The 22,098-nt window shown below is 45.3% G+C and overlaps 1 protein-coding gene across 1 annotated transcript; it reads left to right on the forward strand.

The window, feature by feature from the left end:
• Nucleotides 1–18,001: 18,001 nt before the first annotated feature.
• LOC135560166 (cilia- and flagella-associated protein 251-like) lies at nucleotides 18,002–21,899 on the forward strand. Its single transcript, XM_065001474.1, has one exon. The coding sequence runs from the start codon at nucleotides 18,406–18,408 to the stop codon at nucleotides 19,594–19,596; it is 1,191 nt and encodes a 396-aa protein (XP_064857546.1). The 5' UTR covers nucleotides 18,002–18,405; the 3' UTR covers nucleotides 19,597–21,899.
• The last annotated feature ends 199 nt before the right edge of the window (nucleotides 21,900–22,098 follow it).

Below are 22,098 nucleotides of genomic sequence, written 5' to 3' on the forward strand. Positions count from 1 at the left end.
TTCTGGGAATTGTAGTCTCTATCGTGTCACTGAGCACACTGGGCTGCATCTGTGTGTGTGTGTGTGTGTGTGTGTGTGTGTGTGTGTGTGTGTGTGTGTGTGTGTGTGTGTGTGTGTGTGTGTGTGTGTTTGTGTGTGTGCGCACGTGCGCGTGTAGCTTTGTATTTCTGTCTATGAGGAGTTGTCGTGCTCATTGACCGTGCCAAATGTGACTTCGGGGAGCTTTTTGATGTAAGACTGGTTCATCGAGCAGATACTCAAACCCAGTACGTTAGGAGATGTTCATTGTTGTTACATATGATTTGTTACAGGCCTGTGTCGTGTCCAGTGGGGGAATTTCAAGGTTTAGTGGCTTAGTCGTGGATATCGATGGTATAGAATCAATTCAAAATTTCTTCTACAATTTCACTTACAAGGAAAACATCTTGTCTTTCCACCCAAAGCCTTGTGGACTCTTGAATTGAGTTTAGCGACCATACGACGGCATCAAATGATGTACATTCAATTCCACAAACTACAGTAAGCAAAGTTGACGTTCAATGTTCTTCAACAGGCAGAGGAGAGATTCCAAACGCGGAAAAAGTCCACAATTTCCACCTCTCACAACAATAACAACTCTACTTCAGTGAGCCTGCAAAGTAAATTGTTGTGTTTTTACCCCTGAGCCTCCTGTGGTGAATCTAAACCAACTGAGACAGACTAGCACAGGCACAGTGGGACGCATAAACAGAGAGACCACCCGTCACTAAGGATATATCCCCAAAGCATCCCTCTTTTCCACCAAAGCATTCGCTTTTCCACTGTTTTGCACTCAGGGGCCCACTGCATACAGAGTAGCTAGGGTTGAACTGCAGGTTCTTTGGGGGAGTGATAGATAGAAACGACAAGTATACTACAGAAGCAGTGGTGGAAAAAATACTCATACTTGTAGACATACTTTGATAAACAATTACTGAAGTAAAAGTGAAAGTCACCCAGTAAAATACTACTTGAGTAAAAAAGTAAGTGGTTTTAAATGTACTTAAGTACAGGGGTGAAAAGGTACTCAATTATAATACTTGAGTAAAAGTAAAAAGTAAATGCTATACATCAAATTCCTGGTATTAAAGCAAACCAGACGGCACAATTTTCTTGTTTAAAAATGTACTGACAGACAGGGGCACACTCCAACACTCAGACATAATTTACAAATGCAATATTTGTGTATAGTGAGTCCGCCAGATCAGAGGCAGAAGAAGGGATGACAAAGCATTATATTGATAGGTGCGTGAATTGGACCATATTGCTTTCCTGCCTGAGCATTTTAAATGTAACAAGTACTTTTGGGTGTCAGGGAAAATGTATAGTGTAAAAAGTACATATTTTCTTTAGGAATGTAGTGAAGTAAAAATAAAAGTTGTCTAAAATATAAATAGTAAAGTACAGATAACCCAAAAACTACTTAAGTAGTACTTTAAAGTATTTTTAATTAAGGAATTTACACCACTATCCAGAGGTAGTGTTATTCCATCTCAGTATCTTCTTCAACTTTCACCTATTTGAAAAATGTTTGTGTTAGGTAATCCAAACAAAAGTTGCGAATAAGAGTTGAATGTGCACATTTAAAGGCACAGTACAGTGCCTTCGGAAAGCATTCAGAAAGTATTCAGACCCCTGGACTTTTTCCATATTTAGTTTTTTCCCCCTCATCAATCTACACACAATACCCCATAATGACAAGGCATAAGTATTCAGACCCTTTACTCAGTACTTTGTTGAAGCATCTTTGGACAGCCTTGAGTCTTCTTGGGTATGACGCTACAAGTGTGGCACACCTCTACTTGGGGTGTTTCTCACATTCTTCTCAGATCCTATCAAGGTTTGTCAGCTTGGATGGGGAGCATTGCTTCACAGCTATTTTCAGGTCTCTCCAGAGATGTTTGATCGGGTTCAAGTCCAGGCTCTGGCTGGGTCACTCAAGGGCATTCAGAGACTTGTCGCGAAGCCGCTCCTATGTTGTCTTGGCTGTATGCCTAGGGTTGTTGTCCTGTAGGAAGGTGAACCTTCGCCCCAGTCTGAGGTCCTGAGCACTCTAGAGCAGGTTTTCATCAAGGATCTTTCTGTACTTTGCTCCATTCATCTTTGCCTAGATCCTGACTAGTCTCCCAGTCCCCGCTGCTGAACAACATCCCCACAGCATGATGCTGCCACCACCGTGGTTCACCATAGGGATGGTGCCAGGTTTCCTCCAGAAACCTGTGATGCTTGGCATTCAGGCCATAGAGTTCAATCTTGCTTTCATCAGACCAGAGAATCTCGTTTCTCATGATCTGAGAGTCTTTAGGTTCCTTTTGGCAAACTCCAAGTGGGCTGTCATGTGCCTTTTACTGAGGAGTGGCTTCCGTCTGACAATCGGGTTCTTGGTTACCTCTCCGACCAAGGCCCTTCTCCCCCGATTGCTCAGTTTGGCCGGGCGGCCAGCTCTAGGAAGAGTCTTTGTGGTTCCAAACTTCTTCCATTTAAGAATGATGGAGGCCACTGTGTTCTTGGGAAACTTCAATGCTGCAGACATTTTTTGGTACCCTTCCCAGATCTGTGCCTTCGACCTCATGGCTTGGTTTTTGCTCTGACATGCACTGTCAACTGTGGGACCTTAAATAGACAGGTGTTTGTCTTTCTAAATCATGTCCAATCAATTGAATTTACCACAGGTGGACTCCAATCAAGTTGTAGAAACATCTCAAGGATGATCAATTGAAACCGCATGTACCTGAGCTGAATTTAGAGTCTCATAGCAAAGGGTCTGAATGCTTATGCTAATAAGGTATTTCTGTTTTTTTCTTTGTCATCATGATGTGTTGTGTGTAGATCGCTGAGGAAATGTTTTTGCTTAATCCATTTTAGAATAAGGCTGTAATGTAACAAAATGTGGAAAAAGTCAATGGGTCTGAATACTTTCTGAAGGCACTGTATGTGGCAGCCAGGAGGTTTTCCCTGACCAGGATAAAGGCCCTGGTTATAGCCTTTGCTAGCCCCTCACATGACCACACGTACAACAACAACACCCCATTCTGATCTCTGTGCTATAATTCCCCAATGATGAACCAGAAACCCCCCCCGCCCACAGTACATAACTACGCAACTGACTACTACCCCCTATCTATACCACACAACAGAACATAAACACGTTTTTACTAGTTGTAGGTCAAACATAGTCGGATATAAGGCACATTTTGTTAACAATTCTCCTCGAGAACAATAGCAGCTAATTACCTCTTCTAATGACTGTTAGCGCCGCCGTGGCTAATGGCTGTAGGAGATACAGATCTCTCATTACCAAATCCTCCTCGTCGTATATATCCTCTAGCTGGAGGAGTGGCGTGTGTGTGGTGTGTGTGTGGTGTGTGTGTGGTGTGTGTGTGGTGTGTGTGTGGTGTGTGTGTGGTGTGTGTGTGGTGTGTGTGTGGTGTGTGTGTGTGTCCGGTAAATGGAGGAGGAAAAAATATTACAACAAGCTGCTGCTTCCCTGCTGGTGGGAACACTTCACACACTGATAGGAGGGAGGACTGCTGGGCATAGTATCTATAGGCCATTTATATATATATGTGTATATATATATATATTTATATTTCATACAGTATATGATGGTTGGTTAATCAGACAATGATTTCTCCATTTTGTCACTGTTGAACGTGGAACGAGGGAGAACTTGTTTTGGGAAGTTTGTTGTTTTCAAAGTGTATTGAAACATTTCTTAGTCGCTAGCTAACTTTTCAGCTAGCTACTAACTTTTTTTAGCTACTACTAAGGACCCCGCGACACAGTTGGCATCAGTTGCTGGGACCTGCTTCTCTCTGTCCAGTGATCCTGCCGTCCAAGGTCGGGTCTGAGGAGATGCTAGCTAGCTGCCTATCAAGCTAGCGTTTCTTGAGGGCTTGAACGCAGCCCGTGACGTGGTTAGCCATTGTGGCTGTCTAGATCCCTGCTGTTTGTTGTGTTCAAACATCCCTGGGACATGCCCTGTCTGGAATTGCGAGGAGTAACAGTGTAACCTACGTTGCTAGATACCATGACAAATACCATGGTTTCTAACTGTTGAGGACAGTGGTGTCTCTTTATCCCAGGTGAAGGATATTTTAGACGAACAAAAAGAGATCTACAAGCAGTTGTTACAACAACAAGAAAAGAGCTTCAAGTGTTTTGTCCAAATACTTGTGGATTCAACTAATGAAAGAATGGACGAGCTGACCAGAGAGGTCCAGGACCCGAAGAACAGCTTGCAGTTCTCTTAAGGTCAGCTCAATGAGTTGAAACAGGAGAACGGCAAGATGACAACAATTTTAAGTCATTGAGAGAGGACATCAGTTCTGTGTGTGAATCCATGATAACAATGACGGATAAATCAGGCTTGAGGGAGGGAATATCAAGGCGGAATAACATGGTTGTGGACGGAATTGCAGAATCTCCACATGAGACCTGAGGACAAAGTGAGGGAAATGATCTCTGAGAAATTGAAGATGGACCACAGGAAGATTGAGGTGGAGCGCGCCCACAATACTGGAAAAAACACCACGGGCCCAGGTGACAGGCCCAGGCTGATAGTGGTCAAGTACCTGAGGTTCAGGGTAGCAGTTCTGGATAGAACCAAGAACTTGAGAGGAACGTATATCTTCCTCAATGAGGACTATCCTGAAGCTGTGCGCCAGAAGAGGAAAGAACTCATCCCAGCCATGAAAGCTGCCAGAGAGCGTGGGGACATTGCTTACATCTGCTATGACAGGCTCATTGTCCACGCTCCCTCCCATAAGCCTGGAAGGGATGAGCAAGCCAAGCCTATGTGTTCGTAGCTTCAACCCCGCACGCACGCACGCACGCACGCACGCACGCACGCACGCACGCACACACACACACACACACACACACACACACACCAATTGATTCATGGACTGCTGAATGTATATTTTTTCTCTTGCTTTGTTTGCTCTTTTCAGTATTATGTCTTTCTCTGATAAGCTACCCAGGAAAGCACTGAAAATAGCCCATAGTAATATGCAGCCTTGGAAACAAGGTTAATGAAATCAATAACTTGCTAACATCAGTTAACATTCATATATTCACCATTTCTGAGACTTGGATAATTCATTAGATGATACAGCAGTAGCAATACAAGGATATAACATCTATAGAAGAGACAGAAATGCTTGTGTTTCTGTATATATTCACAGCCAAATCCCTGTAATGCTTAGAGACAATCTTATGTCAAGTGTTATTGAAGTGTTGTGGTTGCAGGTTCACTTGGCACATCTAAAGCATTTTCTTTTGGGGTGTTGCTATCGGCCACCAAGTGCTAACAGTCTAAATAATATGTATGAAATGCTTGATAGTGTATGTGATGTAATATATAAATATGTTAGTCTCTCTTGGTTAAGAGTAAAGAGTTGAGGAGAGACTGACTGTATCACTTATTTTTATAAGAAACATGGATGTGTTGAAAATCCCAAATTGTTTGCATAGTCAACTTACACACAGCTCTGACATACACACATACACACCAGGGGTCTTTTAACATCCCAAAACCCAGGACAAATTCAAGAAAGTGTACAGTATTATATATTGCCATTACTGCATGGAACTCCGTTCCATCTCATATTGCTATAGTGAACAGCAAACCTGGTTTCAGAAAACAGATAAAGGAACACCTCACGGCACAACGCCTCTCCCCTATTTGACCTAGAGAGTTTGTGTGTATGTATTGATATGTTGGCTACATGTGCCTTTTGTATTTATTTATTTATGAAGTTCTGTCCTTGAGCTGTTAATGTTCTGTATTATGTCATGTTTCATGTTTTGTGTGAACCCCAGGAAGAGTAACTTCTGCTTTTGTAACATCTAATGTGGATCCTAATAACATATCAAATATCCCACATTTGCCAGTGTATTAATGCATGAGAGGTCAGCTTGTTTTGTAACTGTGGGACTAAACAGTGTTGTTGTAAAGTTGAACTTTTTCTGACTAGTGTTGAGGACGAGCAAGGAATGATACTTCCACACCGAATGTTGGATGTCAGATGCAATCTCTCATGGTGGAACCTCACAACTTCACAGTCACACCTTTCTCGATTTCTCTACCCATTTCTCTGTCTCCTCCTCTTCTCTCTCACCCCCTTCATCCCCCCTCTCTCTCAGGTGTGGGTGGGCAGAGGAAGCCCTCACGTGGCATGGCAAGGCGACAGGAAGAGGAAGCCCTCACATGGCAAGGCGACAGGAAGAGGAAGCCCTCACGTGGCATGGCAAGGCGACAGGAAGAGGAAGCCCTCACGTGGCATGGCAAGGCGACAGGAAGCTAGGTGTGGCAGTGGCATACTGTTATTATCACAGGTTGATATGTTGTGACTGGCAGCTGCAGATAGAGAAGAGCAGGGGGCTGATCTGGGAGGAAGAGACCCACCACTGAGAAGGAGAGATGGGGGGAGGGAAGGAGGGATGAAGAGAACCACCACTGAAAAGGAGGGATGGAGTGAGGGAAGGAGGGAGGAAGTGACCCACCACTGAGAAGGAGGGATGGAGTGAGGGAATGAGGGAAGAAGTGACCCACCAGTGAAAAGGAGGGATGGAGTGAGGGAAGGAGGGAGGAAGTGACCCACCACTGAGAAGGAGGGATGGAGTGAGGGAAGGAGGGAGGAAGTGACCCACCAGTGAAAAGGGGGGATGGAGGAAGGGAAGGTGGGAGGAAAAGACCTCTGTCTCTTCTAGATGTGGGAGAGTGGCCAGCCTAAAGCTCCCATGACTATGACATCATTTGCTCCCGTGTATTCTATGCCTAACCAAGGAAAATAGCCCCTATTGATATTTGTCAACTAATGAATTCGGTTTGATTTTCGCCACTGGATTGCAACAAGATAATGTCACTTGTATTGGATGAGATAACACTTACCAGTGGAATAATGAATTGGCATTGTCTAATGATGGAAAATGCCCTTCTGGCCGATTGTCACTCTGCCAGAACAGATCTGGCCTTTAGATAGCTTCACAACAACCTCAGAAACAAAGCACACAGTGAGTGGACAAAGTGATTAGCCCGAACTGATGATCCGCAATATATATTGCCTTGAATTTCCGTAAACATTCAAAGCTATCTCTCTCAAAAATCGAAGGACAAAGCTGAAGCTATAAGCCATCCTCTTCCCACCCACCATCTGTTGATTAAACACTAAAACACCACTGTGCTTCGTGTTGTTGCACTGTGTCTAACCTCCTTTCCCATTCCCTTAAAATGTCATTATCTAGCATTCGATTGAACTCAACAACACAACAACACGACTAGCTAGCTAACAGCTGCACTTTGTAGCTTTTCACTCCCTTTAAAAACGCTAATGCTAACTGATGCCGACATACACTTGCTTAGCGATAATGCTAACTCTCTCTCTCTCTCTCCTATTACTGGCAGATTTAACTCAATGAACAAACACACTTTTAACTTTTAACATGATATCTATAGGTTCAGCTTATAGACTAGTGCATTACATGGCTATAGATTTAACTTAATAAACAAATTGACTTTGACTAGCTTGTGACATCGATAGGCCTAAATGGTTTCAGTACGAAAGGGAGGACATACCGATATGGCTAGCAATAATTAGCCACTTTCTGTACATTTTGTGTAGTATAGCTGCAAAGCTAATCCATCTGTCATGTGGTGAGGACTTTCTCCCAAATACTGCAACCAAACTCCATTGGGCTTCAGGATTCAACCTGTGGTACCATTTTGCTTCTTACTCCCAAAGTGACAAATTAGGCACAGGGCCACAGACTCAAATAGCCCTACAGAGAAATAAACCTCAATTTCTAATCATTTCACTATGGTACTTTCGCTGCGGGCCCTGAAATGAAAGCCATGATGTATCCCGGGGGATATTCAGGACAGCTCTGTATCCTACAGGTCGTGACACGTCATCGCAAGTCCATTTTCTGTGTGCCTTTAATTAGCCCCTAAAAATATCCTGGAAACAATTGTGCATCTCCCACTGCCACAGAAACAAAGTATTCCCATGTACCAAAAGCGATATGCAAGGCTGCCAAAAAATATCTATTGTATGCTGAGTACATTACATTGCAAGTTGGAGAAGAATGAGGCGACTGGGAAAAATGAACTGCAGTGCATTTCGGTAATGATTTCAGAGAATGTGACTTTCACACGGAGTAATAATGTGTTCCATGGGGCCTACAGTACCTTTCTGGTGACTCAGTCAAAAAGCTCTAAAGTATAGGAATAACCATCTCCATCAATACACCTACGACAGTTCATTATTATACATTACACCTAACGCCATCTGCTTTGGCAGGTGCAACGGCATCCAGGAGTTGCAATTCAATACACAGTATTCACTGATGAGATCATTTTGAAGTTTTTTAAATGCCAGGGGACGATGGGTCAGATATTCATATTCTCGCGCGCACACACACACACACACACACACACACACACACACACACACACACACACACACACACACACACACACACACACACACACACACACACACACACACACACACACACACCATAATCTGTTCATCTGTGTGGTGTACTTCAACATGTCATTAGTGTCTGATGGAATGAGGACGAACAGGTACCTTTCCAATGAGACAGACAGGCAGGCAGGCAAAGGCTTTGGCAGATTTGTTTGGGCTTATCTCTCGATGTTGATAGAGAGGAAGAGAGAGAGAAAAAAGAGAGAGAGAGGTAAGGGACGTTGAAGAGAAAAGGAGGGATAGAGGTAGAGAGAGAGAGAGGGAGTGGCCCATGTAAGGCCAATGTCATAACACATATCTCCCTTCCCCCTACAATGTCCTTATCTAGCATTTGACTGATCCAGACAGCACAACAACATGGCTAGCTAGCTCTCTCTTTCTGTCTCTCATTCTGTCTCCCTCCACTTCTCATTCTGTTTCCCTCTACCTCTCTCATTCTGTCTCACTCTCTCAGGCCTCTCTCATGTAACATCAGCCAGCCTTCACAGGCTCAGATAAGTAACTGTCAATCAGGCTAAGTTCTGTCTTAGTTTTCCACCATATTCCCCCTGTGTGGGCGTGCACAAATGTACATGCAAAAAAGGCATACACAAACATTAACACAAGGACACATCATTGTAATGTGGCACTGATACTGACAGCACACCGTAGTTTTTCTCTCTCTGTCAATCAGTTTCTGTTCTCATCCCTCTCTATTTCTATCCTCGGATCTCTCTCTCTCTCTCTCTCTCTCTCTCTCTCTCTCTCTCTCTCTCTCTCTCCACGTGCCAAAGGTCTTTGTAAAATGCATTGTACTATATCTGCATACGCACATAAACACAACCTGCGTCTTTCTTTATTCACATCAAATATACTGTATCTCTCCTGAGAATCACAGAGGTCACTGCCTCCCTGGTGGAAACGATAGACCTAGATTTTGATTTGGGTCCAACACAGTGACATTTCCCAGTTCTTTGGCAAATTTGACATTGGAGCTTTTTAGATGTCTGGTTAGTGGATATGACACACCCTCTGTGACCCTGTGATTGTCCAGACAGACAGACAGACAGACAGACAGACAGACAGACAGACAGACAGACAGACACACACACACACACACACACACACACACACCCTTTAATCCCCCTATGCTCCTCTGATACCTCCTTTGATCTCACACATACACCCCTCCCCGCCACAACACACAGCCTCTCCCCTGCCCCAGATTCCTTCTCTCATGTGTCCCATCTCTCTCTCTGCGTCCTTGTTCCTGATGCTCCATCCATCCATCCATCCCTCCCTCCCTCCCTCCTCCCTCTCTTTTCAGACAGGAAGCTTTATCATCAAACCAGCCGTCTGAATGTCTGAGAGTTGCCGTGTCAACAACACACCACTAAATGGCTTTTTCCAGGACCCATTTGGCTCTGCATCGATTAAACAGGCCCAGGTCGTGATGGTTAGAGCTGTGTGCATGCCTGTGTGTGTGTCTCTATGTGTGTGTGTTCTGTGGGATTTTGTGTGTGTTCATATGTGTGTGTGTGTGTGTGTGTGTGTGTGTGTGTGTGTGTGTGTGTGTGTGTGTGTGTGTGTGTGTGTGTGTGTGTGTGTGTGTGTGTGCCCGTGATGGGTGATAGCAGGAGGAGAGAACCAGGCCAGTTCTCCATCCCTTCAGTCTGCGTGGGATCTGTCAGCATGTCAGACCCAGTGATGAAGTGACCCGACTGGGGCAGAAATATCAACCTGGGGTGGAGGGAGTGATGGAGATGGAGATGGGACGAGGCAGGGCTGCACCTCGACACCAGTAAATATTGGAGGCTGGGCTGTTTACTGACCTGTCAAAGGCATTGGTTTTCTCCTGGCTGGGCAGTGGTAAACAGGGGAGGAAGACGATCATACAGCAGAATAACATGTGAAGGGCTGTGTTATAGATCAGTTCACACAATATAGAGGGTACAGTAGATCTCTTATATAGCGACGTAGCTTTAATTGGTGGTTGTTGATGTGTCATACCGTCAGATCAATGGTGGCAGTGGTTACTGCAGAACACGTATTGCCGTGGATTTAATTTAATGAGAGATATCGATTTAATTGGAACGCAAGCAATCTAAATCTGTTGTTATACCATGACAAAGCTAGTTGACCATTATGGGGTTTATAAAATGTGGGACAATAAACTGTCTGTGTGGCGAACCCACAGATCACCTACCCTTCCAGGTGGGAAACCTCTTCATCATGTTCTCCTAAGAGGCTAGACCCCGGTTGTTTCAAATAGCAAAACAAGCCTCTTTAAATGTAAAAAATCATCCCCACTGTTAACAGGCCCTCTACACCCCTCCCATACAGAGTCCCAGACGTGGTGTTACGGAGTGGTGAATGTATTACCGGTACTGTCGTTTTATGCGTGTATACAGATGTCTTGTTGTCAGGTGCCGGCAGGGGAAATGGCTAGTCGTGTGTCGTCAGTTGTGATTAGTGGAGATGGGAATCGAACGAACGGCTTACAGGTCAAGGGAAGCATTGAAGTCATTGGTTGCGTCCCAAATGCAATCCTAGTCCCTTAGGGCTCTGGTCAAAAGTAGTGCACTATGTAGGGTATATGGTGCCATTTGGGACGCATTTTTAATGTACTAGCCTCACGGCTACACACAATGGTAGGGAAGGGTATCAGGGTGTTGTTCATTAGGCAGGAAATGTAAGAAAACAGATTGAAACAGGGAGAGACTACCTGACCTTGTCCAATAAGAAAAGCTTGTGTCCGCCGTGAAACGCTACGGTGTGCCTGAACGAGTACGGCTCACTGCAATAAGTTCAGGCCCAGAAAGTTAAAAACATAGGAAGTTGAGGGTATTATGTAAACTCTCTTATGAGACAAATAGTAACAGAGAGCTGGCCTTAAAAGGAACACAGACATCTCTCAATACCGGTTCTGCAGGTTTGCAAATTCACAACTCAAAGTGATCGGTCTGTTTTGATTTACCCATATGCACAATTCAGTGTGTTTGACAAAAAAACTGAATTTCATGACAAGTCCCTTCATAGTGTTTTTAGTATGGCTGATATCCCAGCAGAGCAGAGCTTGGGTTGCAATATGTCATATTCAGTAGAACTCACATGATACACACCCTTGTAGCTGAAGGATGTTTGTATTGTTGTGGATGGATGCCGGTCTAAGTCCCCTACCACAGTAACACTACTAATATGTATTTGAATAGAAGTACTTGTGGGCTTTTCAGAGAGAGAAGTATGCTCTTGTTGAGTGTGAGGAGAACACGCACCCACACCCACACTTCCCCTCGCCCCCCTCCGAACACATCAGTCTGCCAAGCCCAATCAAAGGAACCACCAAGGAGCGAGGGGGGGTAGCCAAATCCAATCTCAATATTGATTTGAGGAGGTGTGAGGGAAGACGGAGGGGAAGTGTGTGTGGTTGTGTGTGTGTGTGTGTGTGTGTGTGTGTGTAAATGCTTTGCAGTGTGTGTGTCCTCTCATACACTGCATCTCTAACCTGCATGCTGAAGAGGCTGTAGTCTCCACACCCCGGCGGTGTCTAAATCGAGGATAACATCCCCAACATCCATCCTGCCCAACATCTGAACATGGCCCCCTAAGGCACCGGGACGTGGCAGTGCTGTCTGGAACCATCACTGCACCCCACTGACACACACACACACACACACACACACACACACACACACACACACACACACACACACACACACCCCCAATGACAGGAAAATGATGACAGCCAGCAAAGGAAGTGACATCGAACATCTGACATCTGACTAATGTAACTGGACACTGGTTCTCGATTGGTAATTAATACATTGATTGAATTAATTTGGTATTTTGGCTGTGATCTTACTCCCAATAAACCAGAGGATAGTGAGTGTCAGTATTTGTCATGTCGCTTCCAATGCAGTCGTGAAATGAACGCCAGTTAAGCTTTGTCATACTGATTTGAGAGAATATCTGAACATTTGTCAGATGCTTGCAAAAGCTTTAAACACAATAAAAGCCCACATCCTCAAACTAACCTTAATGACCTACATTAAGAAGGGGATTAACAATGTATTGTCCAGCTAAAATACCACATACAGTATATAACTCTTATATAGCTAAACAATGGCTAATTCACTTGAAATCAATATCAACTATTTAAATCACTGTAAAATGCCTTATTCATAGTCAATCTGTCTTTCCTCCTACATGAAGAGGAGAAATTGCCCCTGCTGTCTGACATAGCATCAGCAAACCGAGGGATAGAGGGTGTGATAGGTAGAGAGAGAGAGAGAGAGTCCTCTCTATGACTTTGCACTTTTTTCCTCGTTAGGGGAGCATTCTGTCTGAGGAACACATACACACACACACACACAAAAACACACACACACACACCGCCTCTGAGACAGTGCCCGGCCCAACGTGCATGTGATCGGATTCACTAATGAGGTTACCGCAGCGATAATTGACGGCCATTTCAAATGTAGGGAGTCATTATATTGGGTCTTGGATGGTTTTAATGAGAATTATGGATGCAAAACCAATGCATTTTATATGAATCAAACAAACAAACCAAAACAGGGAGATGGAAGGACGGAGGGAAAGGAGGGGGGAAACAAAGGGGGGAAACAAAGCTAATGGCTAAACAGGAGTAGGAGAGGACAGATGAGACACAATGTTCCGTTTAGTATTTGCTTTCCTGTTAATGTTATTTATTTATTGAATTCTTATTTCTTAGTGCCGCAGGAAATTAATATGTTATCAACTGTTTTCTAACATGTGTTCATGCTCTTGCCAAACATCAGCTACAGTACAGTGTGTGTGTGTGTGTGTGCGTGTGCGTGTGTGTGTGTGTGTGTGTGTGTGCGTGTGTGCGTGTGTGCGTGTGTGTGTGTATGCGTGTGTGCGCGTGTGCGTGTGTGTGTGTAGGCTAAATGCACCGTTGGCTCTTCTCACAGACAAACTATTGATATTTTGTGTCCACAGCAGTGCAAGAGGGGATTATTTTCAGATTTCAGATTTTCCAGACAGATGGGCTTTCACTCTCACATGCAATTTAGATCAATGACACCAGAGGATGCAGAGAATCCACTAATACATGACAATACATGCAGTTATCTATTGGGCCTTTCTGCAGGTGTGTGTGTGTCCATATGCGCGTGGCTGTGTGAGTGTGCGTGTGTGTGTGTGTGTGTGTGTATAAATATCTGCGAATGGGAACACAATGTCCCGAGGACAGTCTTGAGGCACAGTGAGCGTGTCAGCCCATCCAGCCCCTAAGGAGTGTACTGAGAGAGAGAGGCTGCTGGTCCAATCAGTGCCCTGTCTGCAGAATGCTGCTGCAATAGCATCACAGCGCGGGACTGACTGTGACATCAGAGGAACAACATGGAACACCCCTGCTGATTCCCACCCTGCAGGCCAGGTGTGTTAAGACACACAGATAGTGACACACATGTAGACACAGGCACACATGTACTCAGGCATGTATATATTCACACCCTGAGACTCCAACGGACATCTCACATCTCCACACTAAATCTCTGATACCAGCAATCACACAAATACCTCCATCTACTAAATTCTCCCTCATGTCACATCAACCCACACAGTAAACATTCTCTCACTCACAGCACAGAATTTCGACTCTGCTAACCTCTGGTACTTCTCCAACCCACTGTCCAGCTCTTATAACCTCTGGTACTTCTCCAACCCACTGTCCAGCTCTTATAACCTCTGGTCCTTCTCCAACCCACTGTCCAGCTCTTATAAACTTCTCCAACCCACTGTCCAGCTCTTATAACCTCTGGTACTTCTCCAACCCACTGTCCAGCTCTTATAACCTCTGGTCCTTCTCCAACCCACTGTCCAGCTCTTATAACCTCTGGTACTTCTCCAACCCACTGTCCAGCTCTTATAACCTCTGGTCCTTCTCCAGCCCACTGTCCAGCTCTTATAACCTCTGGTCCTTCTCCAGCCCACTGTCCAGCTCTTATAACCTCTGGTCCTTCTCCAACCCACTGTCCAGCTCTTATAACCTCTGGTCCTTCTCCAACCCACTGTCCAGCTCTTATAACCTCTGGTCCTTCTCCAACCCACAGTCCAGCTCTTATAACCTCTGGTCCTTCTCCAGCCCACTGTCCAGCTCTTATAACCTCTGGTCCTTCTCCAGCCCACTGTCCAGCTCTTATAACCTCTGGTCCTTCTCCAGCCCACGGTCCAGCTCTTATAACCTGTGGTCCTTCTCCAGCCCACTGTCCAGCTCTTATAACCTCTGGTCCTTCTCCAGCCCACTGTCCAGCTCTTATAACCTCTGGTCCTTCTCCAACCCACTGTCCAGCTCTTATAACCTCTGGTCCTTCTCCAACCCACTGTCCAGCTCTTATAACCTCTGGTCCTTCTCCAACCCACTGTCCAGCTCTTATAACCTCTGGTCCTTCTCCAGCCCACTGTCCAGCTCTTATAACCTGTGGTCCTTCTCCAACCCACTGTCCAGCTCTTATAACCTCTGGTCCTTCTCCAGCCCACTGTCCAGCTCTTATAACCTCTGGTCCTTCACCAACCCACTGTCCAGCTCTTATAACCTCTGGTCCTTCTCCAACCCACTGTCCAGCTCTTATAACCTCTGGTCCTTCTCCAGCCCACTGTCCAGCTCTTATAACCTGTGGTCCTTCTCCAGCCCACTGTCCAGCTCTTATAACCTCTGGTCTTTCTTCAACCCACTGTCCAGCTCTTATAACCTCTGGTCCTTCTCCAACCCACTGTCCAGTTCTTATAACCTCTGGTCCTTCTCCAACCCACTGTCCAGCTCTTATAACCTCTGGTCCTTCTCCAACCCACTGTCCAGCTCTTATAACCTCTGGTCCTTCTCCAACCCACTGTCCAGCTCTTATAACCTCTGGTCCTTCTCCAACCCACTGTCCAGCTCTTATAACCTCTGGTCCTTCTCCAACCCACTGTCCAGCTCTTATAACCTCTGGTCCTTCTCCAACCCACTGTCCAGCTCTTATAACCTGTGGTCCTTCTCCAACCCACTGTCCAGCTCTTATAACCTGTGGTCCATCTCCAACCCACTGTCCAGCTCTTATAACCTGTGGTCCATCTCCAACCCACTGTCCAGCTCTTATAAGCTGTGGTCCTTCTCCAACCCACTGTCCAGCTCTTATAACCTCTGGTCCTTCTCCAACCCACTGTCCAGCTCTTATAACCTCTGGTCCTTCTCCAACCCACTGTCCAGCTCTTATAACCTGTGGTCCTTCTCCAGCCCACTGTCCAGCTCTTATAACCTGTGGTCCTTCTCCAACCCACTGTCCAGCTCTTATAACCTGTGGTCCTTCTCCAACCCACTGTCCAGCTCTTATAACCTCTGGTCCTTCTCCAACCCACTGTCCAGCTCTTATAACCTCTGGTCCTTCTCCAGCCCACTGTCCAGCTCTTATAACCTGTGGTCCTTCTCCAGCCCACTGTCCAGCTCTTATAACCTCTGGTCCTTCTCCAACCCACTGTCCAGCTCTTATAACCTGTGGTCCTTCTCCAGCCCACTGTCCAGCTCTTATAACCTGTGGTCCTTCTCCAACCCACTGTCCAGCTCTTATAACCTGTGGTCCTTCTCCAACCCACTGTCCAGCTCTTATAACCTGTGGTCCTTCTCCAACCCACTGTCCAGCTCTTATAACCTCTGGTCCTTCTACAATCCCTGTCCAGCTCTTATAACCTCCTGGTCCTTCCAACCCACTGTCCAGCTCTTATAACCTCTGGTCCTTCTCCAACCCACTGTCCAGCTCTTATAACCTGTGGTCCTTCTCCAGCCCACTGTCCAGCTCTTATAACCTGTGGTCCTTCTCCAACCCACTGTCCAGCTCTTATAACCTGTGGTCCTTCTCCAACCCACTGTCCAGCTCTTATAACCTCTGGTCCTTCTCCAACCCACTGTCCAGCTCTTATAACCTGTGGTCCTTCTCCAACCCACTGTCCAGCTCTTATAACCTGTGGTCCTTCTCCAACCCACTGTCCAGCTCTTATAACCTGTGGTCCTTCTCCAACCCACTGTCCAGCTCTTATAACCTCTGGTCCTTCTCCAACCCACTGTACAGTGACTAACAACATTAATCTAGTCAGTTATACCATCGGGTCATGTGAAAGCTCCAGCGCCAGCTCCTCAGTATAGGCCAGTCATTAGAAACCGTGTGTCAGCCTATTACTGCTAAATGCATGTACACACACACACACACACACACACACACACACACACACACACACACACACACACACACACACACACACACACACACACACACACACACACACACTCCTATTTTCCCACGGTAACACCAACCCAAATGCTCCTGTGATCTGCCCGGTTCCATTAAGATAGATTACCCCCCTTTACATAATCATCTTAAATACAGTGTGGGAGATTAATACAGTGTGGGAGACTTGTGGAAGGTGACTTTTGTTCATCTCAGAGGCATATTTCTATTCTGTCTAAAAGCCATATGAGGGTAGAGTATTGTCCATCTCTCCTGTGGCTCCTGGGGACAACAGGCCCCATTAGGACTTAGCAGTACTCTCTTTCTAAGACGTTACCTCATTGTGGGCTCCTCATTGAAGGGCACTTTAAGACGACACTGTGGCAGGATAGGAGTCGGTGTTAAAGGGGATTGGAATCAACACTAACAGACACGCATGTGGAGCTGAAATGATATGGAATTGGAATTGAACAGAGTGTGACTTGCCTTCTATATTCTAGTTGAACTCTTGCTAACGTTAACTTTGGGTGTGCGCACACACGCCCGCACACACACACACACACACACACACACACACACACACACACACACACACACACACACACACACACACACACACACACACACACACACACACACACACACACACACACACACAGTAGCAGTGTCTGCAGAGATCCTGTACCAGTTACCAATAGCGGCCCGGGATAGTACTGTAGCTACTGCAGAGGCCATTTGACACCTCCTTTATGAAGAGACGCAGTGCGCAGGGCTGGCTGCATAATGAAACACAACCCTGGCTGGAACAGTACAGGGACTATACAGTGTTCATCACTTGGGCCTTAGTCTACTGAAAAGCTCTGTACCCTGGTTACAATACAAGGCCTAAATTCTGGTTAAAAATACAAAGATTACAATATGTGTTGTTCCCCAGATAAAACAACTCTGTTATAACCTCCTTTATGACTTAAAAACATGGTACATCCTGTATCATTAGAAACATCACACTACATTTTCACTAAAAATACAAACACAAAGTTTAAAAAGTGGTTTGTGCAAGTTATGGTTGTCCATAAAGCCAGTCTCTTCAGTAGGCAGATACAGCCAGTGAAGGGTGAGTCTAGTGCTGAATTCAAATACCAGGCAGCCATTTGAGAGAGAGAGAGAGAGAGAGAGAGAGAGAGGGAGAGAAAGGGGTGGCGTAAACTCTAATTACAGAATAACTGCCCCTTTTTACCTTATTTGGCCAGGAGACATCATGTGACTTCCTGTATGACTGAAAACGAAAGGAAGACAGATAACTTCTATTTATATACCCTGTACCAGTAACAACTTTATTTGGTGTAAAGTAATCTGTCTGGTGAATCACTTTTACCTGAGTCACCCTTCAGAGATCCACACCGATCTGTCATTAAGTGAACTAACTAATATAGAACCATATAACTTGGACGTTTTTTGTGAGTATTTTATCCAACTTAACCTTTTCAAATTGCAGCTGTTTTATACTCTGTTTTGATATGCTGTAGGTAAAATGTAGTTTATTTCCTTCTATATATTTATATTACCTAGTCAGACTAATTTCCTCTTTCTTACTCGTCCAGTTCTGCAGTATTGTGCATTGACACAATTATTTGTGGTCAGGGAGGGAATTCCTTAAAATTGGGGAGGATATGACCATGTGGAGAAGAGATTACTTTACTACTTCTGCTGGGGCACGAAGAATGGGTCTATCAGGGCCACGGAATGGCAGAATCTACATCATGTACCACGGCACCTCTTGGTGGGCTGCACAGAAAATCATGGCTAAAGGTTTTTGTCCGTCCAACCGTGGCATGTTGGGGCAGGGTGTGTATCTATGCCGGGACCTGGAGAAGGCTAGTAGATACCCCCTGGACCTCACTGAACACCAGAAGGTTGTCATCAGAGTTAAAGTCAATGTGGGCAAGGTGAAAACAATAGATCGCCAAAGCCACCCTTTGCAGAAGACATGGCATGACGAAGGTTACGACTCAGCCTGGGTTCCTCCTAACTGTGGCATGGTGAAGAGTGGTTTAGAAGAGACCTGTGTCTGGGACCCAAAAAGGATTACTGTTTTAGACACTTTCAAATCAAAAACAGAACCCACCTTACAAAGTGAGGACACTGATGAGGAAGAGGAGGGGGGGGATGAAGAGGACACTGAGGAGGAGGAAGAGGAGGAAGAGGGGGTGGAGGGAGAGGGAGAGGAGGAGGATTATGAGGAAGAGGGGGTTGATGAAGAGGAGGAGGAGGAGGAAGAGAAAGAAGGGGTGGAGGGAGAGGAGGAAGCAGATGGGAAAACTGAGGATGAGGAGGGAGAGGAAGAGGAGGAGGAGGAAGCAGATGGGGACACTGAGGAGGTGGAGGAGGAGGATGGAGAGGAAGAGGAGGAAGCGGATGGGAACACTGAGGAGGAGGAGGAGGAGGAGGGAGAAGAAGAGGAGGACGCGGATGGGGACACTGAGGAGGAGGAGGAGGAGGAGGGAGAAGAAGAGGAGGAAGCGGATGGGGACACTGAGGAGGAGGAGGAGGAGGAGGAGGAGGGAGAAGAAGAGGAGGAAGCAGATGGGGACACTGAGGAGGAGGAGGGAGAAGACGAGGAGGAAGCGGATGGGGACACTGAGGAGGAGGAGGAGGGAGAAGAAGAGGAGGAAGCGGATGGGGACACTGAGGAGGAGGAGGAGGAGGGAGAAGAAGAGGAGGAAGCGGATGGGGACACTGAGGAGGAGGAGGAGGAGGGAGAAGAAGAGGAGGAAGCGGATGGGGACACTGAGGAGGATTATGAAGAAGAGGAGGTGGAGGGAGAGGAGGATTATGAGGAAGAGGAGGAGGACTCATGTTGAAGATAAGCAGGCCATTCTATGAACTCAGTGGTGTTTTTAATACATCTACTCTCCCTCTCTCAGGCTGAGGGACAGAAGCCACCATCATTGGAAAAAGGTTGGCTCATTTGTTGTTTTGGGAAAGTAATTTCTGTAGATGTTTACTTACGTTAATGAGATTCATTTACATGTGTCCCACAGGTGTGAGACATGATAATGCTCATGATTAGGGACATTCGTTTTTTTTCCTGACCACAATGGCCTGACCAGGAAAAACTCCAGGCTCTGGTTATGATACACATATTTTGGGGCCCAGAGTTGTTCCTGGTCAGGTACATCATACTTGATATAAGTTGAAAGAAGACTGCAAGTGCTTCACATGTACTGTATAGCCAGAGGATAGTTAACATGTTTTTGCACTTGCTGACCTTTGGTGGTAAAGCTATTACCATGCTGACATCAGACATCAATATAACAACCATAGAAATATGGCTGAAAACAAAGCTAAACCTGTCAACTATCTACGTATTCAGACATTATACTGTGTTACAATCTAGCCAGACAGGGTATTATTAATACAATCATAACACAACAAATACAACACAAAAGATTATTCAACTCTTCTCCATCCTTGCACAGTGGGGGAGCTGTATAACACATACTCACACAGACACACACACAAACACACACACACTGCAGCAACATGTCCAGCCCTGGTCTGTTAATCTGTGTGGTCATCCTCTAAGGTCATGGCTGACACACATCTCCAGCACTGCTGACAGAGCTTTCCTCAGTGTGCTGTTACCCAACGTCTATGTGTGTGTGTGTGTGTATGTGTGTGTGTGTGTGTGGTGTTTCCCAATGTGTGTGTGTGCCTACTAGCTCACCAACCAGCACCGCACACAGACTGCCTGTCACCACACGGCCACGCCAAATCCCCTTGTATACCTCCCCCTGTCTCCCTCCTCTCCCTGGCTAGCTAACTGTTTGTCTCCCCTTTCACCCCCAACTCACCCATCTCCACTGCCTGGCTTCCTCACCTGTTAAGACTTTCTCCACACAGGAACGACCAGGGAACATGGGGTCCTTGATGAAAATGCATATTCTGACACCCGCATTGACGGATATTGTGGCCTTACCAATACAGAGGCAATCAGACACAGACACACACACACACGTTTTGTTCTTCTATCTTCATGGGGATTGTCATGACGTTGGCCTGGCGGGTAGGTTTATGACAGTCATAAATACCTCTTCCCCTCTTTTTCCTCTCTCTACCCTACTGAGGTTACATTTGCAAAACCCTTGGTTAACATAGAGATTCTGGGAACATCAGAAGGTGGGGGGAAATGAACTATATTCTGGTAATCCGAACAATTGAACATATGCGGTGGTACTTAATGAAAATGATGTCAGTTCGGTTGTCATCTGAGACATTCTCATCAATGATAAGATGACATAAACTCTACAGTGGAAAGTCTACACATCAGAGTTATCGGATTCACATGGAATTGTTGTTCAATTTAAATGTTTGAATATGGAATTATTTGTGATGGGATGAGATGTGATTTTAGCTTCTAAAATGTGAGATGTGGGTTTTCATAAGATAGGGCTGCTCAATCAGTGGCCCACCCCTGTGAAGGGACATGGGCTATAAAACCTTTCAAACACGCCCTCCTCTCCCTTCCTATATAAGCCTTTGACGACAATAGAACTTCCTGTTCCGGGGATGTAGGACGACGGTCCGATGTCAGAATGGTTCAGATAATAACTACAGAACGAAGCCAACATCAGCGTGAGCTTTAGTTGCGAATGGTATGAACTTTGAACTCTTATTCACTACAGAAGTGATACCTCCTAGCCGTTGAGTTAGCAATCGCAGCTGCAAACGCAGGTTAGGAAGGAACCGACAGAGTATCCCGTCTACCACACAATGACGTTACTACAACGTATCCAATTGACAACCAGAAACATTATTCAAAGGACTCGGTTGGGCAACACGGCCTTCCATCTACCACCAACCTACAGAAGCGCAGCTCAGAGTAAATATTTATTTCATTTTCCTTTTCCAAATGGGTGGTAATTTAGAATGCATAAGATACTGTATTTACGATAGCACAGCTTCGCCCTTCGTTCCTCAGTCTTCCCGATCTTTCACTCAACCCAGACCCTTTTCTTTTGTGTAACAAGCTGTCATATCTGTTCCGCCCGCTAGGGCCGTTTTCCTTTATGACGTCATTTGTAATCAAGTTATGATTTAATTATGTGTATGTGTAATTCTGTGTGATTAGTTATGTATTTAGTAAATAAATTATTAAACCCAATTTTGTATTGCTGATTCAAAATGTTAGCCAGGGTTCTTGCAGATAACCAAGAATTTACAACTTTCAGATGAGACTGAAGTAAGATGACGATTGATATTGACTGCTATTGATGTAAAATATTACTAGGTCTTTAAGAGTTTATTCAGAAGATAACAGCTCTATAAATATTATTTTGTGGTGCCAGACTATCTAGTTAATT

This window comes from Oncorhynchus nerka, linkage group LG15, assembly GCF_034236695.1.
Source record: "Oncorhynchus nerka isolate Pitt River linkage group LG15, Oner_Uvic_2.0, whole genome shotgun sequence".
Taxonomy (NCBI): domain Eukaryota; kingdom Metazoa; phylum Chordata; class Actinopteri; order Salmoniformes; family Salmonidae; genus Oncorhynchus; species Oncorhynchus nerka.

Coding starts and splice junctions, on each gene's coding strand:
- LOC135560166 (XM_065001474.1), top strand. CDS start 18,406: ATGACCATGTGGAGAAGAGATTACTTTACTACTTCTGCTGGGGCACGA.